The sequence below is a fragment of the Sorghum bicolor genome, chromosome 8 (assembly GCF_000003195.3).
Source record: "Sorghum bicolor cultivar BTx623 chromosome 8, Sorghum_bicolor_NCBIv3, whole genome shotgun sequence".
Lineage (NCBI taxonomy): Eukaryota > Viridiplantae > Streptophyta > Magnoliopsida > Poales > Poaceae > Sorghum > Sorghum bicolor.
In genome coordinates this window covers 1,353,595-1,372,601 of record NC_012877.2, presented here as the reverse complement: position 1 = coordinate 1,372,601, position 19,007 = coordinate 1,353,595, and the positions used below count along the sequence as shown (strand labels likewise).

The following is a 19,007-nucleotide window of genomic DNA, read 5'->3' as shown; positions in this document are numbered from 1 at the left end:
CATCCCAAGAATCTGTCAGTGAATGTGAAACATGAAGGGATTATACAAGCATCATAGTGAATCTACAATATCAAATAAATGCATTGTCAAGATATATTATATGGTGTATATATCATTACTTATTTAACATTATACAATGTTTGTGCAGTTTTCTATAAAGTTGATTAGAGCTATAGGTGAGTTTCACTTAGGACAAAACTAACGTAACTTGATTTGGAACAAGCTACTACTCTCCATTTAGGTTCACATTGATGCATGCTTCTTCAAGAAATCAATTGCCACGGCGGCATGGAGTGCAGCTCCGACAGGAAGCACATCCTCATCGATCACAAAGTAGGGGGAGTGAGGTTGCTTTACTGCCACCATTGTGCTCTCATTGCCAACTCCAATGGTGAAGAAGGCGCCGGCCATTCTCTGCGCATAGAACCCAAAATCCTCAGCACCCATCACTTGAGGAGCAACCTTGACGTTCTTCTCCCCTAGAAGGCTCTCGGCCACTGCCCTTGCATGAGCATGCATCCTTTCATCATTTACCACAGCAGGATATGGCCTCATCTTTTCCTTCATGAAGTCAACAGAAGCAGTACAGTGATGTGCCGAAGACTGTCCTTCTACAATCTGCTTACATATATAGAAGCATTTATCAATTGTAGAAGCAGAGAGTCCATAGAAGCAGTACAGTGATGTCAGAGACTATGATATGTTTATGTAGGTTCAGATTTTATAGGATGTTAATTACCTCTTTAATTCTCTTCATGAGATATGATAAACCTTCATCTGTCATGCTCCTCATGGTGCCACCAAAGGTCACAGACTCTGGAATAACATTGAAAGCTTCTCCTCCTTTCACGAAAGTGATAGATACCACCTGAAAGATTCAGTGACAGGGAGGCATCAATCTTTCAATGTTTCTACATAATCCATAAAACACACATATACAATTTTGCAATCTAAATAATCCATTATTTATTCTTATTATTATTCTTTTTGCAGTGGACGACTATAGTAATAATCTTGTCACTTACTGCACCATGGAGGGGATCCACTTCACGAGCAACAATGTGCTGAAGGCTGAGGATTGCATTGGATGCAACCACAACAGGATCGATGGAACCATGGGGCATTGCAGCATGGCCGCCTTTCCCATGAATAGTTGCCAAGAACCGACCTGCTGCTGCAGTGACGGGTCCTGGCCTAGATGCAACAACGCCTACTGGAAGTGCTGGATCCACATGCATGCCAAATATGGCTGACGCGTCGTCAAGAGCACCTTCTTGTAGGACATAGTAGGCTCCACCATAGCCCTCCTCTGATGGTTGGAACACAAGCTTTACAACACCCTAATGAATGAACCACATGACCACATGAGTTGTGAGCATATATGGAATGCAAAAATGATCTAGTGAAGAAAACCAGTAGAAGGGAAAAAAAAACCACTGACAGTTCTTTCCTAATAGTAAGGGTCAGTCTGCTGACAGCCTATGATATTTAGAAATTCAGAATATTGTAATGGCAGATATATATAATACCTTCAAGTCACCCTTCCGATCTTGAAGTAGCTTAGCAGCTCCTAGGAGCATTGTGGTATGCGCATCATGCCCACAAGCATGCATTTTCCCACTTTCCTGCCTCTTGTATGCCCAATCTACCAATTCCTGCAAAAGGACAAATAATGCCAATTGAAGTACTGAGCATTGTAGTTAGCACCACAGGGGTATACATGGAAAATATGGCACTGATCGACTAGTCAGTACCACATCCAATTCATGATTGTGGTGTAAACAATACCAATGGTGAAGCTATTTTTCCTTCTTGATGGACTCGCTGGCAAATTACCACACAATAGGTTGTGTTGCTTTCATCCCCTTACCAATTCTTCTAACATGTTCATTCATTGCAGAATTTAAACGACAAAACAGTATATACTTGGAAAGAATCTTGTTCGATCGGGTGATGCATTTTGTTGTGCGAAAATTGGGTATGGTGTTCTATCTGATACACAATTGGTAAAATCTTAGTGAATATATAGAGATAATGTGATAGATACGTCAAGTGCCAAAAAAGAAAAATGAAGTGAAAATTACTAGTATTAGATAACAAACTTCCATATCACTTATAATCAATGTCAACAAAGCTGGCTATAACTTATATAATCTTGGACATGTCCATGTTAACCAGACACTGAAGAGATAGCCACCCCAGAAAGAATTTGCGTTATTTTGTTATTGATTAAAAAGTTCATAAGTCCCTAGCTGCATTGGCCAATATATATTCTCCATGAAACGAACTTTTATCGATCTTCATGAAACTATGCATCATAAGTAGTTGACTGAAACTCGAATTAATCTTTCTTCTTGGAGAATTAGTTCGAAGATCTTTTTTTTTTCTTTTGGAGAATTAGAAACCACGGAAGTATAAACAGTTCTTTCTCTGTGCAAGAAATATCATCATAATCCATACATACAGACCTGTATGGGGAGCGCGTCCATGTCGGCCCACCGCCGCCGGCGCCAGCAATGGTGGCGACGACGCCGGTCTGGGCGACGGGCCACGTGTAGGGCACGCCGATGGCGTCGAGCTCGGCTTGCACGAGCTCGCTGGTGCGGTGCTCCTGGAACGCCAGCTCGGGCCGCTGGTGGATGCGGCGCCGCACGCCGCGGAGCCACGCGGCGAACCCGGGCGCGCGCGCCTCGCCGAGGAGTTGTTGTTGTCGTTCTTCTCCGACGACGACGACGCCGGCTCCACGTCCCGGCTGCGGTGGGACCGCCGGCGAAGCGAGGACGGCCGACGACGACAGGCACAGGGGAAGTACTGCTGGTGCTAGGTGCAGGGCGAGGAGGAGAGCAGAGGCAGAGGCGGCGGCCATGGCAACGTAAGCATATATGAGATGGATCGATTTTCAAGTGGTAACTAAATCCGTGTCATGCATATCAGCAGCATATGCATGCAGAAATGCGTTTGCTCTTCAGCCTTTTGACTGGTCGCTTTGACTGTGCATATGCATGTTGTGACTAGGCTTCATTTTGCTTCCATTTGATGTTGGTTGGCCGATCCAATTACAAAGGGATATGTATATTACAGTAGTACCTCGATCAGTACGTACGTGGCAAACAATCCACATGCATCTATCTTCTCTCCTTCTCCATACACAACACTGCTAAACACAAAGAAGCCGTACGAAAGCCATTTTAATTTCTCCCTCTACCCAATGAACAAAACTACAAAAGCCATATTTTGCCATGATGGGAAGGGGATATAGCTAATGTTGAGAGACGTGATATCTCGACAGCCAAGTAAAGTGTTTGGAACTTTCTAGCCGGAGGCCATCTTCATTGACGTCGGTCAAGATAAAGCCTACGAACAAATATTCAACGTGTCTCTCTTAAAGTATATTAGAGAGGGTCTGAGCTTCTATATATGTAAGTCTTTATTGATCTCTAGGGCGCTGCGAATCGCAAAAAAAAAAAAGACGTGATATATTGATTTTTTCTGTAGCTTAATACAAAGATGCGCAAATGTTTTGTGCAATCATCGAGAAAAAAAATATACTTCATCCATATGTAAAGTATTTTGAGCATTTAAAATTTATCCACATATGTACCCATTTTTGGCATAATCCAGCCATGTCTTCACATCGTTAACTTAACCTAGGAGTAAAGAATGCATACCGTTTTAATTAATGTTTCCCAATATAATCTTGATGTAAAAAATTTAGATAGCACCTACCATTGTAATGTCACTTTACTGCATTGTATTGTAGTGACAAATTGAAGGGTATTGTAGTGATTTCTATTTCTCTTATTAACCTATCTCTAATCTCTAGTGACTAATATTTTTTAAGAGAAGCATTTTTTGTCTCACCTTTTTTATTTCTAATATTGTCTTCTTATACACTTTATCTCGTATCTTACCCGAATTCATGACCAGTAGCGGACCCAGAACTTTCTATAAGCCCGGGCGGATCTATTGGCTAAGTATCAGATTAAGCCAAATCTCTTAAATATATCGGCTAAACAACAATTATACATAGGAGTTTGACGTTCATGAGTTCGGGCGGCAGTGTCGCCGGACCTTGGGTCCGCCAATATCCATGACTCATATTTATAAAAGTTAGAACATTTTGTGTCCAACATTTTTAATTCCAATACATAATTATGTATTGAGTTCTATACAATGTACAAGCACGTTTATTAGTCCTAAATACAAATCATAGAAACTATTTGTGACAGCTAGAATATTCCTGGTCTATGTACATAAAAGATTTGTCATTGGCTAATAACATTGTCTTTTCATTAAAAAAGAAACTAAGTGTACGTATTCGCTAGATACTCTCAAATTAAAAACAATCTAAAATATAATATGATTGGTTGCTTCCGTCGAAAAGATATGAGAAAATACTAACATTTTTCCAAGTTAGTAAGCAATGTATTTCTACAAGATTTTCATTTAAAACAGACAAACCCAGTAATGGAGGCTCTCACATAAGTGGGGTCTGGGGAAGGGAAAAACCAAGGCAAGCCTTCTCCCCACAAGATCTGCGGAGAAGCTGCTTCGAACCCTCAACTTGATGACTCATCAAATTTAAAAAATACAAACACTAAGAACAAATCGAGAGTTTTAACACGGGTGGACAAGTTTCGTGACAAGATCAAACCTATCCGACTAACCTCTTTCTTCTTGTCCTCGTCGATCACGCACGCCGCGTCGTCCTCGTCCTCGCCCTCGCCGCCGTCGTGGGGTCTCGCCATGACCCGGGAGGTGCCTCGAGGCGGAGGTAGTCGTACAAGACTCCGAGGAACTCGCCGGCGGCCCTGGTCTGCGTGATGCTGACGCTGTTCTCGCCCTCCTGCAGCATGTACCCTCTGATCGGGAACTCGAAGCTCCACTCCACGCCGTGGATGCCGTGCCGCGCGATGGCGTTCCCGCCGCCGAACTCCGGCGTCGTCAGCTCCGCCGCCAACCCACCTCCTCCCCTCCCGTTCACGCGCACCTGCAGCCTCGACATCTGCGCGGCCGCGAGCGCCACGCGCAGCGTGTAGGTGCCGTCGGCCACCACGCGGTCCAGCGTGAACCGGATCTCCCGCGTCGTCGCCGCGTACCGCCCGTCGCCGTCGCCGTCGCCGTCGCCGACCTTCCTGGTGACGTGCGCGAAGAACCAGTCCTTGGAAGCGTCGCTCTGGCCGACGGTGAACACGGGGTCGCCGTCAGGGTACAGCTCGGCGTACCTCGCCCACAGCCCGTACTGCCTGTACCTGTCCTTGTTGATGAAGAGCCTGTTGGCGTATCTGGGATCCACGTCGGGGACGAAGAACTCCGCGGCGGTCCGGTCGGGGACGCCGATCTCCCACACCGTCGGGCCCGACCTGGGTGGCCGGAACACGAGCTCGCCGAGGTCGACCACGGCGCCGCCTGCAGTCACGGTCACCGAGGAAGCCGACACGTAGTCTCCGAGCACCCCGGGAACCCACGCGTAGACGCTGTACACCCCCGGCCGGACGTTGCCGATGGTGAAGCTGAACCCGCCGCCGCCGCCGCAGGACGCGTCCGCCGTCGTCCAGAACTGGTAGCCCTTGCACTCCGTCGCCCAGCTGCCAGCCTGCCCGGGCGCGGCGAGCCCGACGTACGCCGTCGTCAAGGCGGGAACGTCGGCGGCGGTGCTCGTGAACGTGTCCTGGACCACCAGCCTGCCTGCGACGGAGCCCCTCTCGTCGGCCTTGGCGAAGTCCGGCGACTCCGGGAAGCTGTACGGCCACTTGCCGGCCTCCGCACGCGCCATCGCCTTGGCGTCGTCCCAGAGCGCCCTGACGTGGCCGCCGCGGCTGGGGCCGGAGTTGAGGTAGATGAAGACCGGCCCCATCACCTTCTTCCAGTACTCGCCGTCGCCGACGCTGAGCACGATGTCGTTCCCGACGTAATGCGTGCCAAGAAACATCTAACATCATCAAAGTTTTCAGTTCTTTCAGATGCATGGTTTCGATTGATTTGGTCGTCGAAGAAGGATCGACGATCTTTGATGATGATCTTACAGTGAGCGAGGTGGGGCCGACATGGGAGGTGAGCTCCCGCTTCATGGGTCCGCCGCTCTTGAACTCGTTGCTGGGAGTGATGACCCAGAAGCCGACGATGGGGCCGCCGCCGCCGGTGATCCAGCCATGGACGGCGTTGTCCTTGTTGTCCATGGAGTACTCGTACTTGTCATCCACCTCGCCCTTGAACTGCGGCTCCTGCGGGTTCACCAGCAGCACGGCCTCCTTGTAGGCCAGCGGCGTGCCACGTGGCTCGTCCCTGTCCGCCGCGCTCGGCATGTACCTCTGTATGTCGTCTGAAATCGCCATGTAGTTGAACCTATAACATACATTGATACATACACAAAAATGTTTACTTTGTTTGTTGCAGATCAAAAGAACAAGGAAAAATTGGCATGAAAAAAAAAGGAAACGGGTTCTTTAATTTCTCACTTGTCAGTGTTGAGCTTGAAAGCCAGTCGAGCCTCGGAGATGTTGAGAGCAGGGTAGTCGCTGGTGTGCTCCATGATGGCGTAACAGTAGAAACCGGAGCTGCCTTTCAGCATCACAAGCCTTCAGGATTTATAACAAGAAACAATAAACATTCGTCTCTCTGAGAACTAATGTCACTGGTAATTAATACATTTGATCATTTTGAACAGTGAATGAACATATATATATATATATATGAAATTCTGAATAATACGAATTCGAATAAGTCGAACATGGAAGATATAGGCACCTCTTGTCAACATTCAGGCGAACACTGTCTTGGCGTGACGGATTGTATGTGCTGCTGAAAGAGAGCTCCACTTGGTCCTCAGTTGAAACCACGACCTTGAACTCCGTACTGTCCAACCTGTACAGACGATGAAGTCAGTCAGTTAGTTAGTTATTACATCCAAAAAAGGACCAAATTTCAGCTCCTGCACATGCGCAAATGCTTCATTTTTCTTGGCCTGTACGAGTACGACCATGCCTTATTGGCCCTTGGAGATCATGCTTTAGTATGTTTGAAAATTTTGTTTCTTCTTAGATATGAAATCTTGTGAACCAAGGAACAATTTTTATGCATGCATGCTCTGCTATTATATATATATATATATATATATATATATATATATATATATATATATATATATATATATATATATATATATATATATTTGTTCAGCAGTGATTTGTTTGTGACGGTGCTTATTAACACTAGCACTGAATTTCAGACAGAGATGGAGGAGCACTTTACAGTGTGGATGGATGGGAGTGGTTTGGTTTGTCCTTGTTGCGCTTATATTAGGAAGCCTGGCAGCCTGCATCTTTTCGGTGCACATTATGTTCAGGCAGAGTACATATACTACTCAGCTGATCTGCTAGCTTTTTCTGGTAATGCATGCATGCATGATTACGAGGTAGAGAAACTTGTTCCCAATCTGATTGATCATCATATCAGGCCTGTATGTGACGGCACTTCCATGAATTTCCTGCCAGTTAAGGCATGCAGAAAATTTGGTCGCTCGGTGCAAGTTATGTCCGGGCCAAGAGTGTCTAAACTACGTACAGTACGCCGCAAAATTGTTTATTTTTGTGAGTTGCAGCTGCAGCAGAAGTAGTAAATAAATAAACAGAGAAACAACAAAAACAACACTGTATATATCTGAAGAATTGTATGCCTGGAGTTTCAGACATGCAGGCATATCATCTATCGATCAGCACACCAAGGAGGTGTGGGTGGTCAGTGAAAGATCATGGGGGGAGTAGAATGTATACAATACTATCATCAGCAACAGCAAGCAGTACTCTACTCACATGTCGATCATTCCTCTTGGCTGATCGGAGCCCCGGTAGTTCCACACCACATCCCAGTACCTGAATCCAACAGAATTATTCACCACTTACAGAGATATTTAATTTATATATATATATATATACAAATATATTTACATTTACTAGTGTTACTAGTACCCACCCTCCTGAGTTTTCGCTGCCGTCGAAGTGCAGGAGGTTGCGCTCGCCGTTGTAGCGGACGCCGGTGATGTGGCCCTGCGGTTTCGACAGCGTCACCTGCACCACGCCGTTGTCCACAACCACCTGCATGCATGCAGAGAATTAGATCAAATATATAGCAGGATTATACATATACATATATAAATTGTGGGCAAATTTAAAACATGGAAAATTGTATAAGTAACTAGTAGTCTAGTACTACAGTAGTAGGAGTAGCAACAAATAAAAGATGCAGTAATATCCTGCCCTGTTTATATGTTTGTATGGAAAAAAGATACGAGTAAACATACTCTAATTAATTCAGTAGACTAGTACTATACGCACCTGATGGTGATAATCGTCGACGCGCAACGTAACGCCAGGGGCCGCCGTGGCCGGCGATGATCTGGAGGCGGCGCCGCCGCCGCGGTGCGGCAGGGAAAATGGCGACCACCACGACGCTCCGACGACGCTGATGTGTAGGGTCACAGTCGTCACCACTATCAGCAGCAACACCGACGACGACCTTGTCATCATCCCCGTCCCCGTCCCAGCAGCCGCGGCCATGGATGATTATTTATTGCTCGACGTCGACGGCCGGCGGCCGGAGCTCGATCGGGCACACTGCAATATATACCTGCACACTAGCTCGTTTGCTATAGCTAGCTAGCTTGTTTGAGGGAGCTGGGCTGCGCCTGGGCTGACTATATATATACGCACGAGAGCTGACGAGAGCACGAAGCCGGCGGCCACGAACCGCGATCGGATCAGCCTGCCGCGGTGGCCAAGCAAGGTGTGTACAGTGTACTACGGCGGCGGCGGCGGCGGCGCAAGTTGCGCGGCGAGCAGGGCTGGAGAGAAGGAAGCTATGGGCTCTCGAGAGAGCTGGTTTGTTCAGAGGGACTGTATGGGCAGCTGCGAGCTAGGTAGACGATGGCTATGCCTTTTTATAAAGGCGGCCGGCGGCGCACGGCACGGCTCGTCAGCCGGCCGCGGTTAGTTACCTCGCCGTTACGTTGCAACAAGAAGAAGCTAGCTCGATCTGCTGCTTTGCATGCCGGCGGCGCTGCGCCTCGATCAATGCTCCCGTACCGATCCGGTTGCAACCGTATCTTTTCATCAGTCTGCTACTACTAGTGCCATATAGGATGTGTGCGGCAATGCAAAGCAGTCAGACGTCACCTTCTTTAACTCCCTCCCAAGTCCCAAAACGAACTCAGCTAGATATACTACAGTCGTAGTTCAATGGCTTGCATGCTCATCCTCTCAAAAATAAAGGATGAGGGAAGAATAATATTTGCTTGGGATATGCATGCTGATGGGCCAGTTGTGTACATATTACAAAAGCATCCTTCCGATTTTAACAATTTCTCCAAATAAATAAAAATTTCCAGATGGACCCAACCCCAGATTGAACATAGGCCTTGTTTAGTTGGCATTTTTTTTTATTTTAGCTACTGTAGCACTTTCGTTTATATTTGGTAATTATTATCTAAATATGGACTAACGAGGCTTAAAAGATTCGTCTTACAAATTACAGGTAAACTGTGCAATTAGTTATTTTTTTATTTATATTTAATGTTCTATGCATGTGCCGTAAAATTTGGTGTGACGGGAAATCTTGAATTTTTTTAGAAACTAAACTAGACCATAGTGGTTGAACCCATCCTCTAAAATAGGGTTAGGTTTATCGCATCCCTTCGATCTTATCTCCAAACTAAAAGACATACTTAGAGAGAATCCTAGCTACCACTCTTTTTTTTTGTGTTCATTTTTTTTATCAAGATCTATGTTTTTCTTTTTGAATGCATGGTGGATAGAATAAATGGGAGAAGGAAAATTTGTATGCTTTATTTATCGACTTATAAGATACTCCATCTATCCAATTCGTTATGTTTTTTGATTGCACAACTTCCTTCTATTCTATAGTATCCTAAACCATTGTTGAATGCTAATCTTCTCGTTTATCTCCATCTGCAGGGATAGGACCGGTTCCTTAGCTGGTAGTGTGGGAAAAATGATCCAATGTTTTGAGCCCAAGCAAACCATTTACACAAGAGTGATAAAAAGCCACCAATGAAAGGCTCACTCGCATGGGCAAGGCGAGGCAGCCTAGCCCCTGAAACCAAACTCTACCATTATATATTTTATCTCAGAACACAAGTAGTCATGTTGTACAATAGAATGTACCACATGAGCAGGTCAAACCAAAATTTGGCAACAATAAATGCTTGCCAAACCATACCAGGTTAGTCTTGCCACACACTTTAATGGCAACAAAATCCATCCCCTATAACTTCAGAGATTAGAAGAAGTTACATAAACAAAAGTTGAGTGTGGACCAAGTGACTAAGAAGTTAGGCAGACAAAGTTGTGGTAGCAACCAAACAATGGCTAAACCAATTGTGTATACCTAAGGTTAATTGTGGCAACCTTAGATTGCAATCCAAATATACCAAGAAATGCTAAAATATGGCAAAAAAGAGATGGTTGGATCATAGCTGTACCAATCTTGGGTAATGACAGAATCTAGGGGAGCAATAAACGGTGTTTGGATTACTCCCAAACTTTGCCAAAAAATAATGAATGACATGGATCCATTGTGTCGCTAATTTTTTTAAAAAAAATCTAGATATACTCCATTCGTCTCAAAAAGAATGTAAATCTCACTTCCTGAAAAGTCAAAAGATATTTAAATTTGACCAAGTTTATATAAGATATTATACACAGTTAGATCTCTAATTAAGTTTATTATGAAAATATATTTAATGACTAATCTAATGATACTTATTACACATTATAAATGTCAATACTTTTTAAATTATATTTGGTCAAAATTAAGAATCTTTGACTTCTTTGGATGCGAGAATTGCATTCTTTTGGAACGGAGGTAGTATCTAACATGGATCTTCGGGTCAATAAATACTTAAATAGAATAGTATATAACATGACGGAGGAAGTATAATAATCATTTGAAATTGGATGATTTGCAGCCACTAGCAAGCTGCCACGTCACCCTCTATTATTTGGGCAGCCAAACCAAAGCCAGGCCACCAAAACGTTCACTCGTGACACCCCTCCACCTCTGGTGTTTAGTATAGCAGGCCAGGGCCAAAATTTAGAACGAGCCAAAACTTGTAGAGAACTAAATGATGGCCAAATTTTGTAGACACCTCAAAATTTGGTCAGGCCTTTACCGGCACCAAACCAAACAGCCCATATGTGACGAAGATGACAAAGCCCAAAATAATGTCTCACTGTTTCGAAAAGCATCACAAGTCGTAGACGGTAGCCCAATTTGAAGACGACAATATACAGATAGCCGAATCTGAGACAAATGTACAGAATTCAGTAATTAGTGTACCAGCGTTCCTTGTTATTGTTTGCTTACAAACAACACCAGATGCATGTGTCACCTCGCCGTTGTCAAACAAAGACAGCAAAAGAAATCTCCAGAATCTCATTTCGCCAGTAACATCCACACATGCATTTTGCCTGGGCAATGGTATGGCTGGTTCCACATCTATCACCACAGCTGCCGGCTGGGTGGAAACTCAAATTTCCAAAGCCATCTATGGTCCTGGAGTCAATTCATGTCGCACAGAAACCTACATTAAAAGTCGGTTTCTATAGGCATATAAGGTACTGGAGTTCATTCAAGTTGCACTGAACTCATCAGACTCAGCAATTCTCCATTGAGTGGTCTTTTTTTTTTTCTTTTTTTGAAAGGAACCTCATGGATTCCATTAACCCTGGGACACAGCAAGATCGCTCAGACATCAGTCCCATGATACAACTTGGAAAATCATGTGATGCATAGAGACTTGATTGGTGGCACCCAATCTTGCAAGTTCATGAGCTACTTTTTAAAAAAAAAATCTAGAAACATGCAGCACACTTGCAGAAAGAAATCTTCCTGCAGAGAGACCTTCAGATCATTTATAATTCCACCTAAGACAGCAAGGCCATAATCAGCCCATAACAGTGACAGCTTCACTTGTAATGCATCAGTTTCCAAGATGATTCTTCCTATACCTTGTTCATGAGCCAGCTCCGGCTCTAATAATGTTCCCATCCAGCCATCCTCATCCTGAATAATGTAGCCCCAACTCCCTTTCTTGGTTGTAGGATCAAATCCTCCATCAACATTAATTTTAAGAAAGTCAGGCTGTGGCTTTTCCCATCTTGGTGTTGCAACTGCATACCAGGGGTTCTTTGCTTCTCAATTCTCATGCATCTCCCTTATCTCTTCCGCTTGCCAAAACGACAAAATAGCCAATTCCCTGGCCGCTCTCCTTGTCCCTCCTTCTCTGATACAATTTCTTTCATGTCACTAGTTAAATAGAAGGAACAGGACTTTCAATTGTGTGGGAGTATCCAGGGTCATTAGCTGCTCCACGTGCCTGTGCAGACTGATGGTCCTTGAACCTCCTTGAACCCCTCTCTTACTTCCTCTAAACCCATATGACACCGTACATGCTTGACATGCTTGCATTTGAAAAATAAATGTGCTCCATCCTCATCCTATCGTTGGCAGACAAAACAGGCGGAATCCACTGTCATGCCTCTTCGTTTCAGGTTCGTAGTCAGAGCTAATGAATCTGTGGCCAACCTCAGAACAAAGTGCTATATCCTGTTCGGGCAATTCAGCTTCAAAATTTTCCCCCAAATATGCCCATAACTTTTTTTTTCTCCTCACTTGTAGACGCGCTTCCTTGTTGGTTCTGAATCACAATATAACCGATATGCTGATCTAACTGAAAACATGCCCTTTCTGTCATAATACCATGCAAAAGTATCATCCATGCCATCAGGCGTTGGGATTGATAGTATGGCTAGTGCATCCTCCGACCAGAAAGTTTGTTCAATCAACTCCTTATCCCATTGTCCAGTAACCGGGTCTATCAGATCATTGACAAAAGTTAAAAGGTTTGGTCCCATTGGAGTGTACTGTCTTTGTGTCAAGCCTCTCGGCAACCAAGGGTCATCCCATATCCTTGATGTATTCCCCAATCCCACTCTCCATATCACACCCTTGATCCATTCCCTTCAGAATGCTCCTCCAAGACCCATATCCTTGATGTATTCCCCGATCCCACTCTCCATATCACACCCTTGATCCATTCCCTTCAGAATGCTCCTCCAAGAAATAAGATATCTGCCAAATGAAAATATTTAGCTTTTAGAAGTACTGCACACAAGGAATCTGGATTCTGAGCCAATCTCCATCCCTGTTTAGCAAGCATCTTCAGTAACTCTTTGGCATTTTCATTCTATCCCAATTCACACAATGCATTTTGTTTTCCTTGTCCTGTTGACTCCACCAATATCTGAATATGATATTGCTGATTTGATCACACAAGTCTTCGATAAGTCAAAGCATCCCATAGCTTATGTTACAATTGCTTGTACTACATCCTTAACAACACTTCTTTGCTGGCTTTTGACAGCAGCTTTTCTTTCCAACCTTGAATATGTTGCCACACTCTATCCTTTAAGCACTCAAAAGTTTTTGTCCTGGACTGCCCAACGTGAACTGGTAAACCCAGATATCTGTCATTGTCAGTCTCTTGTGTTATATTTAGAGCTTGCATGACTGCCATCTTTGCCTCACTACTCGTATTTTTATTGAACAACACAGCAGACTTTGTTGATGACTTGCCCAGAGCACACTTCATAAAGGTCCAGAATACCTTGTAAATGTGCTGCATCCTCCCCATTTGCACGAATCAAGATCAAAAGTTTGGGACTCAGATGCTTTAACTTTATCAAACCCCAGTTACCTGCAATGTTCTGACACCACATTGTTGCCGTGTCAGAACTTATCCTGTGTAAAACATAGATACAAGATACACAACTGCATTTAATGGAACAGGCATTCAGAATCCAACATAGACCCAACAGAACTAATGCAACTTTTTAGAAATCATTCACCAGGAAAATAAATATCCAGCAACTCTTACTTGGTTGAAAATAGTTTGCCAACACGATTAGAGTAGAAAGGTAACAAACATTAGCCTGACTGAGCAGGTGCTGAGTGGTACGAGTGTTTAAAGTCTTGAATGGACCGCTAAACACTAATACTACATGAATGCTGCTTGGTTACAGCTTCTTTTTGTTCTCCATATATTCACACACAAAAGCAACAATGTTGTACTTGTACTTTCATATGTTGGACAAATAAACAGTCTGATTATCATTATTAACCTTTTTGCTGTGTACTTAGAATTTAGAAAATGTACTGAGATGTGGTTTCAACTTGATGTTATGGATAATGGAGTGGCTGACAGATTACCCAAAACCACCCATAAATACATACTTATGTAATTCTGCATTAATGTCAACCTGTCGGTCCCTCAGCTCGATCAACAGGTTGCACATAAGTATGGCCAGACGGAAACTAAAGCTGAGGGACCACCACGAATGTGATTTTTCCTAAATGAAAAAATAAAAAATAAAACCTAACAAAGCAAATAATTTGACATTGACATGCTCACCTTCAGTAGCTTCAGCCATAAATGGCTACAGGCAGCGCCATACAGGACGTCTATTGAAGTGACAATGACTTCATCATCACAGAAATAATCCAGCATCTTCAAACTAAACTGTCCTGGTCTCCTGAAGTCAGGTGGACATTTCAAAAATTAGAATATTATCATTGCTCAAGAAATATTAACATGGTACAGTAATGTCGAATACTGCTAATACTCTAATGATTTAGATTTACCATCTCATGGAAATCATTTCATGTTGAAATGTCCAAATGTTGTTGAGCTGTTCTCTGCTACCCGATCCAAAATAGATATTGCATGCCGATCATGACAGCTGATAATGCTGCTAAATCACATTTCCATCTCCAAAGAGATGATAAAAACATGATTAGACAGGAGACCAAGTGGAGTCAAGAAACTGGCCTAGTAGATTAGTAACCTGAAAGGGAAACAAAAATGTCTCATCTGTATAGCTTTTGATCAAGGAAATTATATACAACTATATGTAGATCAGAATGGATGCTCTATGATCCTATAGTGAGCACTAGGAGTGAAAAACAGGAAAAATATATGGTAAGTTTTAATGAGATACACTCTGCTCCTCTCAACAGGTTAAATACACAATACTTCTGTCATAAGTACCATCTACTGTCCTTGCACCCATAGCACAAAATGATGCTGAGAGGAATATGATTCTCCTGAAGAATTTACAGTTTAATACTTTAATATTAGGCGTACCTTTCGTCCAGAATCTGGCATAGATTGGTCATTTATTGCATCATCTACCGTGACAACCTCGTTGATGTTTATAGCATCCCTTTGAGATCCCCGGCCAGGATTTCTTTCATAAGCAATAATCTCTTCATATGCCTTCTGTAAGATATCTTTTGCTGCTTTGTAGACTGCCTCCGATCCAGCTCCTTTCTCAGCACATCTGATGGCATCAGCACATAGGGCATTGTAGCGGCTTGTGGTGGACTGAGACGCATCCTCATCATGAGTACTGTTGTTATTATCTTCTAACAAAGCATCATCATCTCTTGCCTTCATTGTCCAACGTTTCATAAAATATTGAGTTGGAAGTGTTCGTGGATCAACTATTATGTATACTCCAAGAATATGACGGCACAAAATACCTGAGAATTCAAAGTGCTTGCAACTACAGTTTGCCATCTTATTGGAAGCATTGTAGGTCACGTAGAATGTGTCTGATGGATCTTCATCTTTTGTGATGCTGTATTCACTTATGCAGCCGTCTTTGGTTTTCTGAATGATAAACCCTAGAGACTCTGTAAATTCCTCTTGAAACTTACTGAAGACTGCTTTGGTATAGGTGCTTGCTGCCTGTTTTTCTATTAGCGATGCAGTTTTTGTAGTTGCCTTATTTAAGTAGGCATCCATATCTGCTTTTGCTTCATCCTCGTACCGGCTTGCCAAGCTCAAATCAAACTGATTAAGAAAAACTTCAAGCGTTGTTTTTGTATTGAAATATTTCTTATAGAAATCATTCATGGTTTCCAATTTCCATGTAGGAGATGTTTCTGCAAAGAATGTATCCATCAGGTACAAAGGAACCCACTTTTGGCGGATATTGTATATTGCTTGAAGCCATGAATTCTTTCTCAAGTCATATCTATCAATGATTGACATCCAGGTTGTTTCGAATGTCGAGATGGTTTCAGTCTCAAGAACACAGCTTTCAAGCTCGTCTCTCAGGGTTGGATGCTCTGAGTATGGATGGGTCAGTTTTTGCTTGGTTCTACTCAAAATATTCCACTTACAGAAACGGTGACAGGAATTTGAAAAAACCTTCCCAATTGCAGCCTTCATGGCCCTGTTTTGGTCAGTGACCAACGAGCATGGCGCCTTACCTCCCATTGCCGCTAACCATGTTTCAAATAGCCATATAAACGAGAACTCAGTCTCTTCCATAAGCAACGCACATCCAAAAATAACAGGCTGCAGATGATGGTTGACTCCTGAGAAAGTAACAAAGGGCATCATATACTTGTTCTTCTTGTACGTCGTGTCGAACGTTACAGCATCCCCAAAATGTCGATAAGCTGCTTTGGCCCTAGCATCAGCCCAGAAAACATTCACCACGCAGCCATTCTTGTCAACCTGTATAGCATGGCAGAACGCAGGGTCATTGGCTTGCATCTTCTTGAGATAATCAAGAAGGCCCTGAGCGTCCCCTCCTTCCCCAAGGACATTCTGCCTAAGAAACGCCATCTCGTCAGGCCCCACTATCGTGGCCGTGGCCTTATCAGAGCCGCCACCAAGCAAGCCTCTCGCACGAAGGTACCCAACCTTGGCACTACAAGTGCCAAGATCATGGTTGTGAGCCTTCTCAAGCTTGGAGACAACCCAATGGTCCACCTCCCGAACCACCTCCATCATAGCGTTGCAACCTTCCCGCATTGACATCCTCTCACGCTTCCTCGTCGCATCCTCCGGCGAGGTCTGTTTCTTCTTGTACATCCCTTCCCTGGAGCAAACGAACCTCTTCATGACGACAACCTCCTCCGTGCCCTTGGACCGCCTAGACCTGCCGACGCGGAAGGGGAAGCCGAGCCGCCTGGCGTACTCGTTGTAGAACGCCTTGGCAGCCTCGTCGGACTCGAATGTCATGCCGAGCATAGGCTCATTGGGGTCCCCCTCAGCTGAGGGGAAATCTCTCATGGCATCTGCCTCTGTTCCGGCCCCGACTGCAGCACCGAGGATGAGACCGTCGCTGTGGACAGGCCGAGCGTTGGTGTCCAGAGACATGAGGCAATCCACATAATCGGCAATCAGCTCGTCGCCTTCCGTCCTTTCTCCCTCCATAGCACCGGCGCAGCCAAGGCCCGGCCACCCTGGGCAGCTGGCCGGGCTCCCACGGGAACAGCAGCGGCGGGAGGGGAGAGGGAGGTGCGTACGCAGGGTCGTCGGCCGGTGCGCGGAGGACGCAGGCGAGGGCGCGAGGCGACTGGCGAGAGAAGGTGGGGGGGGAGCCGCCGACGCCGCCGCCGAGCCTGGGACTGCCCCTCCGTCGCTGGACGCCGCCGAGGGGGAGCCGCCGACGCGCGGAAGAGACCGAGCCTGAGCGCGAGTGGGGGAAGGAGCAGAAGATCTGCGCTGAGGGAGAGGGACCGAGCCTGAGCGGCGCTGCGACCGGAGATGAGCGAGCCGGCGGTGCGTGGGTTTGATGGGCCACTAAATAAAAGCCCATACAATTTTTTTTTCTCTTTTCTTTTTCATTTTTTGAGCAACTTCTATTTTTTCTCTAACATCTTTTGACAAATTAGCACCTATAATATATATATATATATATATTTATTTATTTAAAAATAATATATGTTATGGATCATACTAATGTTCCCAGGATCCAATCACATAACATTGTGATATAATGATTTTTCTAAAAAAATGAAAGAGGACAAGCCTCCTTGACTGACTCGATCAGACGGGTTGAGGGTTTAGGGTTTAGAGTTTTAGGGTTGAGGACTGCGAGTGGACATTCAGTTGCACAGGTGGTGCATGCTTCGATCCTCCATGAATTAGGCCTTGTTTAGTTCGTGAAGGGAAAAATTTCGTGACACTGTAGCACTTTCGTTTGTTTGTGATAATTATTATCCAACCATGGACTAACTAGTCTCAAAAGATTTGTCTCGTCAATTTCGACCAAGCTATGCAATTAGTTTTTATTTTTTTCTACATTTAATACTCCATGCATGTGTCTAAAGATTCGATGTGACCGAGAATCTTAAAAAATTATGGGTTTTTGGGTGAAAGTAAACAAGGTCTAATCGTAGAATCAACACATGTACAGTACCGTCCCAACTCCAAACCCTGTCCAGTGTCGGCCAGCACTTGGCCTCCTGCAGCTGGCCCTGACAGTGAGAGGGCCATGCTTGGCCGCGCAGGCCTAGGTGCCACTGGCCGGTGTGGCATCGGTGAACGGGGCAGGCACGGGGAAAAAAAATCCCTATAGCGTGTATAGGTAGATGCACGAGGATTAGGAAGCCGCTTGTTAAATTAGGGTTGCTTGTGTGGCTAAATTCTTAGGTGTTACATTAGATGTGTCGGAAAAATATCAGAGAGATTTTCGAATACTAATAAAAAAGTAAAGTACATAGCTCATCTAGAAACTACGAGACAAATTTATTGTCTAATTAATCCGCCATTAGCACATGTAGGTTATTGTAGTAATATGGCTAATTATAAACTAATTAGGCTTAAAGATTTGTCTTGCAATTTACTGCAATTAGTTTGAGGTGCACGACGCACGTAATGTAGTTATCTTAAGGTATAATTATACTCTCTCCATCCCAAATTATAAGTCATTCTAAGAATCTTGGAGAGTCAAACTATCCTAAGTTTGACCAAATTTATACGATAAAATTATTATTATTATGATACCAACTAAGTATCATTAGATTCATCCTTAATTATATTTTCATAGTATACTCATTTTATGTTACAAATATTAGTATTTTTTATAACTTTGGTTAAACATGAAAATGCTTTGACTCTCGAAGATTCTTGA

The 19,007-nt window shown here is 44.1% G+C and overlaps 2 protein-coding genes and 1 pseudogene across 4 annotated transcripts; all 3 read right to left on the bottom strand.

The window, feature by feature from the left end:
• Positions 55–2,866, bottom strand: LOC8071426 (annotated as a pseudogene).
• LOC8071425 (rhamnogalacturonate lyase B) lies at positions 4,549–8,099 on the bottom strand. The gene is made up of 6 exons (XM_021466193.1): positions 7,972–8,099; positions 7,812–7,871; positions 6,748–6,864; positions 6,459–6,578; positions 6,027–6,345; positions 4,549–5,932 (listed from the first exon to the last, which is right to left on the bottom strand). The coding sequence occupies exons 1-6, from the start codon at positions 8,097–8,099 to the stop codon at positions 4,691–4,693; spliced, it is 1,986 nt and encodes a 661-aa protein (XP_021321868.1). The 3' UTR covers positions 4,549–4,690.
• LOC8070371 (protein FAR1-RELATED SEQUENCE 5) lies at positions 13,754–17,652 on the bottom strand. 3 transcript variants are annotated; one of them, XM_002441685.2, is made up of 4 exons: positions 15,218–17,652; positions 14,716–14,918; positions 14,486–14,606; positions 13,754–13,781 (listed from the first exon to the last, which is right to left on the bottom strand). In XM_002441685.2, the coding sequence occupies exons 1-2, from the start codon at positions 17,303–17,305 to the stop codon at positions 14,868–14,870; spliced, it is 2,139 nt and encodes a 712-aa protein (XP_002441730.2). In that variant the 5' UTR covers positions 17,306–17,652; the 3' UTR covers positions 13,754–13,781; positions 14,486–14,606; positions 14,716–14,867. The 3 variants fall into 3 exon arrangements, with proteins under 3 accessions (XP_002441730.2, XP_021301924.1, XP_021301925.1); XM_021446249.1 differs by lacking the exon at positions 13,754–13,781 and adding an exon at positions 13,795–13,815; XM_021446250.1 differs by lacking the exons at positions 13,754–13,781; positions 14,486–14,606; positions 14,716–14,918 and having other exon boundaries at positions 15,382–15,523; positions 15,616–17,652.